The sequence below is a fragment of the Chrysemys picta genome, chromosome 19 (genome assembly GCF_011386835.1).
Source record: "Chrysemys picta bellii isolate R12L10 chromosome 19, ASM1138683v2, whole genome shotgun sequence".
Lineage (NCBI taxonomy): Eukaryota > Metazoa > Chordata > Testudines > Emydidae > Chrysemys > Chrysemys picta.
The window spans coordinates 1,034,621-1,047,119 of NC_088809.1; the positions used below are offsets into that span (position 1 = coordinate 1,034,621).

The following is a 12,499-nucleotide window of genomic DNA, read 5'->3' on the forward strand; positions in this document are numbered from 1 at the left end:
TTTAAACAAGTGAGGAAATGATCGTATATACAACATGCCAGCGAGCACACACACACACCAGAGGAAGTCGAGAGGGGTTTTCATGACACAGAGCTGGATGTCAGCGGCTAAAAGGTCGATATTTTCCCTTAACACCCTTCTCAATGACTTAATCGTGTTCCGTTTGCACAGAAAACTTCCCAAGAATAAAAGTCTGGAGGAATCAAGGGGGGATGTTTGGCCTAGTGCTGACCTTGTCCGAGGTTTTCTCCACGTAGCAGGGCTCCTGGGGGGCGACCAGCAGGGGGACAAAGCCCGAAAGGAGCCGATCCTCTTCCAGGCTGAGCAGGGAAAGGTCATCATCGGGGTCCTTGTACAACGGCACCTCCGACTGATTCACTGTGGTCAGTATGTTACAGAAGTCGGCCAGTGTCGCCCACACATCCACTGAGACCCTGGGAGAATGAGGGGAAGAGATGTGAGCAATTCTGGCATGTTCTCTGCATCATCACAGCAAACATCAGGGAGGTGAGATGAGGCAAGATGCACCTCCCAGCACATACCCTTCAGGGTAGGAGTGCAGCCCCATGGGTTTTACCCCGAGCAGTGAGCCCAGCACTTGCTAACACAAGCCCTCTCCCCCCTCTGCAGATGAGGACAGTCAAAAGCCCCCCTTACTCCTCTACTGTGGACCAGGAAGCTCCCAGGATACCTCCCCCCCCACACACATAGAGTACAGCCCCCCCTGCAAGCCCAACCTGGTACGGAGACATGGGGAAGCATCTACCCCACCCAAAGCCCCAGGTGATGCTGAAAATCATCCAGCTCTCTCCAGAGAGGAGTAATGCTCCAGGTTATGTCTGGGAAGGGGGAAGTCACCTCCTGGACAGCCTCAGGACGGCCCTCTCCTCTACTGCAGCCACAGCTCCAGCCCTGCCTGAGACACAGCCTATTTTCTCCAGCCCCTCCTAGAAGCTCATGTCCCCAGGGCCCTATCTGTGTCTCACAAAGTGCAGACAGAGCCCAGGTCACTATCTGCCATCACATGCTGTGGCCATGCGGGACCTCAGGGGCTTTGTCTTTAAATGCCAGTCACTAGATGTAACACCTTGTTTCATTTCTGGTCACAATTTCAACACTTTGGAGCAAAGCTGCCTGTGTGGTGTGTCACCTTCTTCGAGCACCAGTGACACGCAGAGCCCAGACTGTCAACACAAAACCTTGAGCAGTTCAGCAGTTGCCTGTAGCCTCTGCTCTCCTCCGAGGGCAGCTGGAGCCCAGTGCCCCCAGGGTCTAGGTGGGACACGGGGGCAGAATAGGTGCACAGTGGCACACTCGGGCAGCAGACCAACCGCACAGCTACAAGCTCACAACCAACTGCTACTTGTTAATGATTTCACACAAGAAAGCAGGGATTTTAGATCAAGGCAGGAGAAGTACAGGGAGATGGGGAAGGGAAAGCAGCACACTGAGCTGGGCTCCCCACGCCTTCGGGTCCCAGACAGCAGCCTTGTGCTGTGCCCATCTGTGCCTCCTTGATGAACTGTGAGGCGCAGGATAGAGACCAATGGCGGGGGGATGGGACTGACTCCACAGCCAGAGGCAGCCAAGGGGCTGGAGCAGGCCCCCTGCTCCGTGAACTGCTCCAGGTGGACAGAGTCTGCACTCGTTTATTTATGGCAATCAATGTACCAGGAAAGTGCACTGAAATGAAACATCTTGTTTTCAAGAGCGTCCTGGGAACTGGACGGAATGAGCTGCCATTAATCAAAGCCCAGCACATAATCAGCACACGTGTAGCACAGAGTCACCCACATCCCCAAGCCGGCCCCGGCAAACATGCTGCAGAGGAGAAGAGGGCCTTCGAAGCCCTCTGTGCACAGACACCAGGAGCTGGGCTCATTCACAAAGCTCCATCACTTGGCTCGGCCAGGTCTGGCTGTCAGAACTGTTTAAATATGGAAAAAAATAAACAGTTGCAACACGTTTTTCGGAGGGATCTGTCCGAGGCCCTTTGTGATGTAATGGGAAACACTGCATTTGTGCTACCAGCTGGAAAATAAACAGAACTGTGAGGGTTAAAAGGAACTGAACTTTCCACGACCCCATCTGCAAAGAAGAAAATAATAAGAGGAATGATCCACTGCCCCACAGCTCTGATAGTTTATCCTTCAGCCCAGGCTGCAGAGACAAGCACCGGATGTGATAGGGCTGCTCTGGGCCACCTCCAACGTGAGCGCTGCCCATGGGAGACACGCAGGGGTTGAAAGGCTCAGCCCTCCCCCAGTGCCCTGCTGCATGGGTCTGGTCACATAGCACTCCTGGCCCTCAGACTGAGCGGGCTGCTCCACACCGGGATGAGCAGCGAGAACAGCTGCAGATCGGCTGGGGACCTGGACAGGGAGTGCCCCCTTTCCAGCAGGGGTGGGGGGCATGGATGACACAGGGTGCCGGGGGAGCAGTCCCAGACCAGGGGCTGCGACAGGGCCGACAGGGTGCTGGTGGCAGAGATCTATGGCCGAGGAGGGGAAGGACACACAACAGGGAATGCTCCATGCCAGTTGGGGAGGAGGACCGGGCACATGGCAGGGAACACTTCTCTTTGGGTGGGGGAGGCAGAGGCATATCAACACGCTGCAGAAACACTCCTGATGTGACATTCGTGCCCTTTGGCCCCCCGACAGGCTCAGCGTCCAACGCCATTCCCAGGCCATACAAATGGTCACATAACTCACATTACTACATTTAAGAGAGCTCGCTAATCTCGCAAGGGGCAGAGCTGGGGCGTTCCCCTCCTGCAGGCTTAGCAGCTCTGCACAGCACCCTCCCTCCGTGGTCGCTAGTGCTCCAGCCCCACTGATGAGGAGTTTACCCTTCCAGCTCCCTATTCCAGTGCAGGGCCCCCCAGACCTTCCACCGGGACAGGAGTTGCTGCCACTGCTCCGCAGCATCCTCCCTGCTCCCCCCAGTTTCGCAATGGCTCAGCAGATCCGCCCTTTCCATGGTACGTGTCAGATTTCCACTCTATGGTCCCCTCAATCAAACTGACGGTTGGGGCAATTCTGTCATGAGCTATCGATGCGGCTGCTGTGTAATTCAGAGCAGGAGCTGGGCTGCACCCATTAGGTGTGAAGCGGCTGGGCGTGCAGGGGACCTTGGCAATAAGGATGGAACGAGAAGTGCTTTTCCTTCGCTGTTTTCGCCCTGGTTTCCAGCTGTGACACACAATGATGGGGATTTAGCTAGGAGCGCATCTGACAGAATCTTGTGCAGCGGCCTCCTTCCTGTGTGTCAGCATGTACGCCACTACGGGATTGGGCAGTTCTCCAGGCTCCATACACCCAGCACCAGGTCCAGGTGATGGCCAAAGAGTCAGGAAGTTCATTGCCTGAGCCCTTAGGAGACTGTCCTGGAGGGACGTGCAATCCTTGGGAACCTGGCCAGGTGCTTTCTCCTTCGGCCCCCAGGGTCCCAGTGACGGTTTCGAGGTTTAGCTGGCTTGTGTCACCTTGACTGGATTGTTGTGATTCAGGGCATTTTTGTGCATAGACTCAGAGATCCAACCCTCCGCACCTGCTGTACGTACACAATAACTGAGTTGCAACAGGCCTCTTTGTGGAGCCTTTGCAGAGGGCTCTGCAGAATTGCTGACCCCGAGCCCCGGAGCGCACAGTTCCCAGGTAAACAGAACGATGCTCTCCAGGCTTCTAATGGAGGAAGCCAAGCGAGGGTTAGCCCAAGGTCTCTCCTCACAAGTGGGGTTCATTCTCTTCCCCACAGACACATTTACACCCACAAGGACAGGGAAAAAACAAAGAGTTAGCTCACTTTCTGCTGTCTCAGAACCCAGGCCGAATGTAGCTGCCAGCATGAGTGCAGCCCAGCGACAGGGCGACAGGAGATGGAGCGGACACAGCTCATGTGCTTGGACAAGGGCATCCAGGGGCCAAACGAACTCCCACCACGAGAGTTAGGGCTGGACCTGTGCAATCACAACAGCCAGGCCTACTGCCTCCAGAGGCCAACGCCCTGAACAGTCAGCGGGGCAGGAATAGGCAGCTCTTGCTAACAACTCTGTGTGGTAAGCACAGCCCGACACTCGCTGAGTCCCCCTGGACAGGGCCAAAGCTGTGCAGTGCTTTCACATAAGCCACCATCTTCACAGGGGGAGCAGGCTGCCAGGTGATTCATGCAAGTACAATGACCCCATGTTCCAAGCCTGTGGAGGTGGCCATTTCCTGAGTAATACCAGCTTGTTTAAACACTCACATTCAGACTCCACAGCTGCACAACAAACCCAGAGTGGTGTGAGAAACCCTGCATTGTGCTCCCGAGCTGTGCTACAGATGGCAAATCACTTGGGCCTTTCTGCTCCTGGGGCGAGCAGAGCTCAAAGAGGCTGAACACAGCAGGCAAGCAAGCCCCAGAGAAGGCAGCCAGAGGAAACCAGCCCAAAGCAGGAGGCTGAGAAAGCTCAATCCAATAGGGCACCAGGCTCTCCACGTCTGTGCACCAAAGTCCCACCACCCAACCAGGCTTCTGCCTTGCCTCCAAGCCCCATTCCAGCCCAGGGGAAACCAGAATAAAAGCAATTCCTCTGTAGGCACGTGAAGTATTCACTCATCCTAAGAGCCACTCACCAACCCTGCCCCTAACCGCAGGGGCACAGCTGCAGAGGGCACTGAGGGGCCCCTGCAGTCACTGAGGGGACGTCCCCTTCATCTGGGCTCTCTCGAGCTGACAGCTACGGCAGGTAACTCATGGAAACGTAAAGCATCTGGAAAGGGCAGAAACTCCTGAGGGTCTCAGAGCTAGATTCACAGGTGTTAAGGTCAGCAGGGCCCGTTCTAGTCTGGCCTCCGGCATATTCCAGGCTAGAGAATCCCCCACAGCAAGCCCTGCACATTCCCCAACTAGAGCCACCCTCATAACTTTAAGGCAAGAAGGGACCGTCCTGAGCATCTCATCCGACTTGCACACTGCAGGCCACAGAGCCTCGCCCACTCCGTAACAGACCCACTAGAATGATGCCCTGGGGTAGAGAATTTACCTCACTGTTCCGGGGTGGAGCCCTTGGCACTTCCTTCAACTCTGTCAGTCAGAAAATCCAACCAACGCCTCTCAACTCTCTCCCCAGCGCCCAGTGGGGAGAAATGACCCTGGAGCCCCCCAGGGGCACATCTGTGAGGCTGCAGAGAGCCCAGCTGGGGTCAGACAATCCTCTCTAGACCAAGCTCTTCCTACTGACACCAGCACTTTCCCCATCCCACACGACTCCCTGGCCTCTGGCACCTTTTCCACCTCACCACCCCTCACCCAGAGACCGCCGCCCACCCCCATCTCTTATCTCCCCGCTCCCAGCAATGGCACAGGGAGTCACTAGCCACAACACGACCCAGCTATGTGATGCCATCTGCTCCGTGCAGCCAACGCCTTCCTCCACGTTTGCCTTGATCTCGGGGCAGCTACTGACACTAAATCATTCCAGCCACGTGGACCTGCCTCCACAGCTTCAGGGCCCCTCTCCAAGCGGCTCCTGCTCCTCCCTAGCTAATGGCGCTGAGGCTGCTCCGCGACCCCTCCCCAGGTGGGGCTCAAATGCTTGAGCTTTGCCTCTTCTCTAGCTTGACTCGACCTTCATTCTTCCCAGCCATTGGCCCTGCTGACGTGACAGCTCGACAGGGACAGATCCATGACCAACATTCACTAAAGGAGACAAGGCTTCAGAAGGGGTTTTCAATTCAGCTCTTAGCAATCCCTACCAGCGTCTTGGTTCCTGTATTCAGGGGCTGGGCTGGGGCGCTGCCCCTCCGTGGGAGCTGACACTGCTCAGCAGGCCCTGTGTGAGGAGGGCAGCCTGACAGGCTCTTCCATGCTCCTATAAAGGAGGCTCTAGGATTTTTTCAAAGCATTTGGGTTGAATTTAATACTTGGTTTAAATGCACCACTTGAAATGGCTGCATGCAGCCTACAGCAAGCTCAGAGACCCATTCCCAGCCTAGCAGGAAAGCAGATTCCCAGCGGCCACCCCGCATCACACTGAATAGTCTGGGGTTTCTCCCATTGCTGAGTTTGAACTTCCGATGTGCTCGTCGGTGTGAGGAGAAGCAGCGAGCAGATCTCTGAGCTCACAAGGGAATTTGTGCTCTTCTCTGCCCACCAGTCTCAACTTCCTCAACCACGGCCTCAAAGGCAGGAGCAGCTTCCTGCCCTGTAGCCCTGGCTCCCCCACCTCTCCTTTGCAGCTCCAGCATCCACCTCACACCGAAACTCTTCTCCTCGGCCTGCAAATCTACCTCACGCCATCAGCGGGTGCATCAGTAACATCTCTGCCTCGTCAACTCTCGCTCTCTCTTTTCCTTTGCCCACCCCCTCAGCTACTCTCCGTAAGGAGCTCATGAGAGAGATGCTATGCATGAGGAAGTTGTGTTGTGGGGTTATTGCCTTTCACAGCTGGGTCACGCAACCTACTCTTTGGTACCACTGGGTGGGGCAGGAACACACATACACTGTGTGGAGGGGAATGTACCCGGTATTCAGATACATGCCCTCTCTCCAGCTGGAGTGAGAGTCACACTCTTCACTCACCAAACCCCTCTCGGCAAGGGAGCCACCACACGAATACTTTGCTGCTCTCTGGAATCCAAGCAGAGATGCCCATGATGCGGCTGTGCCATCAACAGGAGGCCCTGCTACTACCCAGGAACTGTGCCACAACATGGCAGCCATGGAAGGCACCTCCCCCAGAGAGGTAGAGGAGAAGGAAGGTCACCCCCCCCACACACACAGTCCCAAAGAGGGCTACACATTGTCTGTATCTTCCCCCAAACCTCTGTGGTCCAGCACCAATCAGTCTATTATGGGTGGGGGTCAGCTCAAAGCAGCCTAGAATCAAGAGTAGGGATCTTGGGAAGGGTGCAGTCCACCATTCGTATCACACACGGCCCTGGGGCCCATTTGGATGTGAAGAGGACACCCTGAATGCTGGGGTTCATGCTCTACGCATGTTCCTAAGCACGTGTCAGGGAAAGGACACCCCTGAGATGCTGCTCTGAGTCCCCAGTGCCGTGTGCTGGAGCGGAGCGCAGCATTTACCTAACACCTTTCCCTGCGTCTCTGTCCAACGGGGAAAGCAGCAAGCTGAGGAATTTGGTGTTTTTTATTGTAAAGACTCAAATCCAACAGTGTGATAAATGCATCTGAGCTACAATTAGGAAGATCTATAGCATCAGAATGCGAAGGTCTGGGCAGCGTGGTGAAACGCGGGCTCTCCAGAGCCCAGCTATGTTTCCCATTATGTAACCCTGGTCATGGGCAGACAGCCAGACTCCAAATGAAAAAGAGACTCTGGCTTGGCACTGGTTCTATTTTCCTATCCTCATTCGGGGTCAGTGCAGTGTCATACAGCTGCAGAGAAAACTCCGGGGATTAAACCTGGGAAAGACTCCAAGACCAGGACCCGGGTTCAAGTACCAGCTGAAAGCAATAAACCAACTGCCACAGCTGGGCTGAGTTTAGACGTTCTCAAAGTCCCCTGACTCTGTCACTTGTGGAGAACTAGGAATCACGAATGTGGAGAATACAGCAGAGGCACTGGGACGGGCAGTCCACCGGCCTAGGCCCCAGGCTCTGGATGAGCCTCGACAAGCCGCCTCACCAGCCCAGACCCCAGCATGAGCTCGGATGGGCTGCTGGGCTGCATCTGGCCCCAGGATGAGCGCCGTGCCAGTGCTGGGCCTGGCCTTGGGACAAGCGTCGTGCGGGGTCTGGCCTTGGGATGAGCTGTCAGGCCGGTGCGAGGCCTGGCCTTGGTCCTGGGACGAGCGCTGTGCTGGGCCTGGCCTTGGTGCCGGAATGAGCCGCCGGGCCTGGCCTTGGCCCCAGGATGAGCCGTCGTGCCAGTGCCGGGCCTGGCCTTTGCCCCAGGACGAGCGCCATGCCGGACCTGGCCTTGGCCTCGGGACAAGCGCCGTGCTGGGCCTGGCCTTGGCCCCAGGACGAGCCACCGGGCTGGTGCTGGGCCTGGGCTTTTTGGAGACCCGGTGAGATTTCTAGAGATGCAGAGATTTGCTGGATCCCCACAGCTCCCACATTTCAATTTCTACTCAGTCCCTTTGCTCTGCACCAGTCCCCAGAGGCGGCACTGAAGGGAATGGCGAAGTAGCACTAGAAGGGCAGCTTCCAGCTATCCCAGTCCAGGCTCTGAGCACAAGACCGGGAGAACTCACAGCTGTAGGGAGCATGGAGTTGGGAACGTTGCACCTCCTCATCGCCCAGCCCCAGGAGTCAAGCTCTGCTCTTAGCATTTACACATTCTCTCTCTCTTCAAGGTCACCCCCCCGTGGGTCCCAGGCCTGGCCCAAGGCATTCACTCACGCTCCGGCCCATGATTTACTTTTAGAACATCTTCAAATAGTTCCTGTCAAGGCCCCTGGACTTGATGGCTGCCCTGGTTAGCCACCAGCCGCCGAGCCAGAGTGCAGGCGTGCGTCAGTACAGAGCAGGAATGCTACGCCAGTCGTCACTCCTCCTGTCCAACCTGCTGGGGAGACATGCTGAGACTGGGGACGTGAGGGGAGGGCAGGGCTGAGCTGGTTCTCCTGCCACCTCGTCTCTTCTTGCTGGAGAGGTACATCTCCAGCAGGGGGCTCCATTTCTCAGTTGCTCAGACCGCTACAGTGCGGTCATGGCCTCCCGCACACAGGGGTACACAAGAGTGGTGGGAAACAGGCAAAGAACTCTTGTGCTAACAACATCTTGGAGCACCCCAAACGTAAACCAGAGAAGTGCCGTGTAAACTCACCACATCTGAGAGGGCCCGTCAGCCAGTGGGCAATGGGGAAGAACGGGCTCTAGTCACTGCAGGGAAAGGATCTGAACAGTGGGAGGAGGGGCAGGCCCAGGCACTGCATGAAGAGACCAAGGCAGGGGAAGTGGCTGGGCCCATTGAGCCTTCACCAAATGGTGACGCTCGTTGACTCCCCAACTCTGGAGCTCTGAGCAGAGCAGGCGCTCAAAGTACATTATGGCCCAGGCCCAGCCACCTCCTATCACTCAGACCTGCATCTCCAGCTGCTCCTTGGCACTTGATGGAACCATGGGCCACAGTCTCGGATAAGGGCTGGGTTGTAACCCTCACCTTCTCCCATCTTGATGGGAAAGGGGGAGCCTGCACCTGCTCCTAACCCCGTCAGGGAGCCAGACCGGTTCCCGGCAGCCGGAGGCAGCTGAAGCAGATCTCAGTCGCACCCCGAACAAGGGAGGAGGTGGCTCCTCCCTGGAACATGATGAGCGCTGGCTGCATGAACCCAATCAGAAATTCCATCTCGAAGCAAGCCCGTTGCCGACGGCTCAGCAGCTCCCTGCACAGGCAGCGCAAAGGGGGCTCCGGATTGGTGCAAGCATGCTCACATGACAGCTCCGAGTTTGAGTTCCTGCCCAAAGATGGGCAACAGTTCACATGAGCAGGCAACGGTCCCACATCGAGCAGCCGACAAACAGAAAACAGACTCCATCTCCACAAAATGAGGCCCAGCACTTCCTGTGTGAGATTTCCATTTCCTCAGCCAAATGAAAAAGAACTGGAGTGGAGGCAATAAAACAGGAGAGCGGGACTGGACCTGATGCATTGGAGCAGGGACCCATTAATGGTTAAGCCACTTTGCTGGATTACTCTTAATGCGCCTTCCCATCACCCTGGGTTCTGACTCCTTTGGATTAACCATGAGAAGTGATTTCAGGCTCTGGACCCAGAGTACCGGAGGCAGATGGAAAATCCTGCGGGAAAGCAGTTACGGCGCATGCTCAGACACTGCTTCGCATACTCCATACTTGGCCCCTTCACATGATTTTCTGTCCAAAATTATGCAAATTGCCTAGTCCGCATTATGGACTAATGGTCTGGAATCAGCCAGCTTAGCAAATTAACCCTTTGTGACTGGCTGGGGCAGAGGAACTTGCTTTCAAAGCAGGAGAAGGGGGTTCCCAGCACAGCGAGGCTGCTCAAGGCTTGGCCCAGGCTGAATGTGGTTTGCCCAGCCCCTTCTCACAGGTGAAGAGAATTCAAGCAGCGAGCTGGGAGCAGGCTCCACTCTCACAGACAAACAGCTGGCTGGCTGGCAAAGGGCCTAGGGAGATGCACCCCAGGAAATGAAGAGAGAGATCCCATGTGTAAGCTAGAAATCCGGCCACACTAGGGAACGAAGGGGAGCTAGTCACAAGGTTTAATGCTGTGCCCTTGGGATGCCTGCCACCACCCTGAGCCACATACACCCCACTTCCAGCCCCCAGCTCTCGCTGCTAGGGAAGATTCCTCTGTCACTAACACCCTTCTCCATGCACAGGACACTGTCAGCACCACGGAAACATCCCCTGCACAGCACAGGGCAGTGAGCGATACCCTCTGCTCAGGCAGCGGTGCTGGGAGGACAGAGCGCACCACCTCCGTGAGGGGCAAAAAGGGAACGAGGGGCACCGGCAAGGAGCTCGCAGAGATGGGCACGTGTTGGAAGAGCAGGAAGAGATCACATACTGTTTGGGCAACTCGAGGGAGGTGGGAGGGGGGTTCCAGGTGTCCGAGTGGCCGAGCATCCAGTCCGACCAGACTTTCACGCTGGGGAGGAGCTCCTTCAGATCCTGGGGCAAGGCGGAGACCTTGATATCATCCTCCTCATCCTGCTCTGCTTCCTGGGGCCAAGCTGCAGAGACAAAAAACAAAGCTGGGCCAGGCCCGCTGCAGTCCCCCATTCCTGAGGAAGGCTGGCTGGGTCCCTGCCTCTTGGGCGTGTGTGCACGCACAGGCCACTGAGTGCCTGACTCCGGAGATGCACAGAGAATGCTGCATCCCCACTAATGCACTCCAGACGCAGCGACTGGCCAAAGGGAAGGACGGGATGCAGCATCACCCCATTTTACAGGGTGGTCGTGACCTGCTGAAGCCCATACAGCGAGTCAATGGCAGAGCCAGGAACAGAACCCAGGAATCCTGACTTCCCGGAGTCGCCTGGAGGCACCAGAAAGCCTGTCATGTAGCAGGAGAGGTGAAAAGACTAAGGGTCATGGAGCCCCAACATACATCGCGGGCTCTCCAGCTCGGGCAGCCCCACACTGAAGTCCTGGAGCTGCCTGGAGTCAAAGGGAGAGAGACCCCAGGAATGGAGGAGGGGAGGCATGGTCTGAAAACTAGGACAAAACCCAGAGGCCTCAAGAGACAAGTGGTGTGTGATGGAGCAGGAAGTGAGCCAGGCCTGGGAAGCAGGGCTGGGCTAGGGCAGGGAAGACCTGCAGCACAGTGTTGTTAAGCAGGCCACCAGCACTACCCAGCACTGTGCAGACAGCTCCCTTACCTCGGACGGACTCCTTCAGTAAGCTGGTGCAGCGCCTCACCAGCAGGGCGAACATGCAGAGTCCCAGCGCCGTGGCCTGTTCCTGGAGCACTGAGCGACAGTCCTCCGAGAGGCACTCTGAGGAGACAAGCAGAGAACATCAGCTTATGGAGGGAACAGCAGGCCCCTCACCCTGAACCCCCTCTGAGAGACAAGGAAAATTCCTGCCCTTTTTGTCCTAGTGCATGGGCTGGGGGAGACTACAGGGGGAAAGCCAAGCACCCAGCATGCTCCTTTCCCCCAAGCCAGCACCGCCCCCTCCTCCCCCCACTTAGGAGAGGAGGAATCAGCATGCTCCAAACAGGGAAGTGGCAAGGCAGAGACCCCAAGCTCCTGGCAGCCACTGCCCATTGGGTGCCTGAAAGCCCTGCCTGCGGAGCCATCATGGGCTCAGAAGCTGCCACTCTCTCAGACTTCCTAATTCCTCCTGTGAACGAGGGGAGAATTCCAAAGTGCTAAAGGGATAATTAGCTGCATGTTTCATCTCCATCCCTGCTGGCATGTTCACCTCAGCACTGAGGACAGGGCTCCTCCCAGTAGTTCACAAGTCACACAACAGCTCCTCAAGAGGGCTGAAGCTGTTACTCAAGTAGATGCCACATGATCATAACTCTTCCCAACAGAGCTGCCTCAGGGCAGAGCAAATCCCATCAGTGCATCTACGGCCAGTCAGAACCCACTTCTGAGGCTGTGAGAGTGGCAGGGAGCTGGCTGGGCATGGGTTACACTTGCAGGGCAAGGCAGACGCTGCCCCACTCTCCAATCTAGTCAGTCATGGCAGGAGGCAGCTGGGGAACAGGCATTTTAGCATTTCATTACTGGCAACCTGTGCCCTCAACATTATTTCTCTGCCCCTTTTGGTGGCTTCACACCCCACTGAGAAAGTGTAGAGAGGGCACAGATCATGAAGCTGTCTGGTCAGGGGCCAGACTCAGCGGCAGGGGAGGTGAAGACCCTGTCCAGAGGGAGAGGGGAGAAGGATAGTGAAGGCCATTTTATTTTTCCGCATGGCTCCATGCTTAAGGTCAGGCCAGTCACGCTGCCTTAGCACACCGCTGGCTCACTCAGTCCCAGCTGCAGAGCCCATCCACCTCTCTCAGCACACCAAGGAAGAAGTGTGATGCAAAGCACCATAG

At 56.4% G+C, this 12,499-nt stretch overlaps 1 protein-coding gene across 4 annotated transcripts in view; it reads right to left on the reverse strand.

The window, feature by feature from the left end:
- SMG6 (SMG6 nonsense mediated mRNA decay factor) overlaps positions 1-12,499 on the reverse strand; it is a 149,185-nt gene that overhangs the window by 63,014 nt on the left and 73,672 nt on the right. For all 4 annotated transcript variants that reach the window (XM_065573418.1, XM_024105968.3, XM_008169011.4 and 1 more), the window contains exons 11-13: positions 11,325-11,441; positions 10,511-10,676; positions 233-434 (exon numbers count right to left, since the gene is read on the reverse strand). In XM_065573418.1, the coding sequence (XP_065429490.1) occupies positions 233-434; positions 10,511-10,676; positions 11,325-11,441 (485 nt within the window). The remainder of the gene's footprint in view (positions 1-232; positions 435-10,510; positions 10,677-11,324; positions 11,442-12,499) is intronic.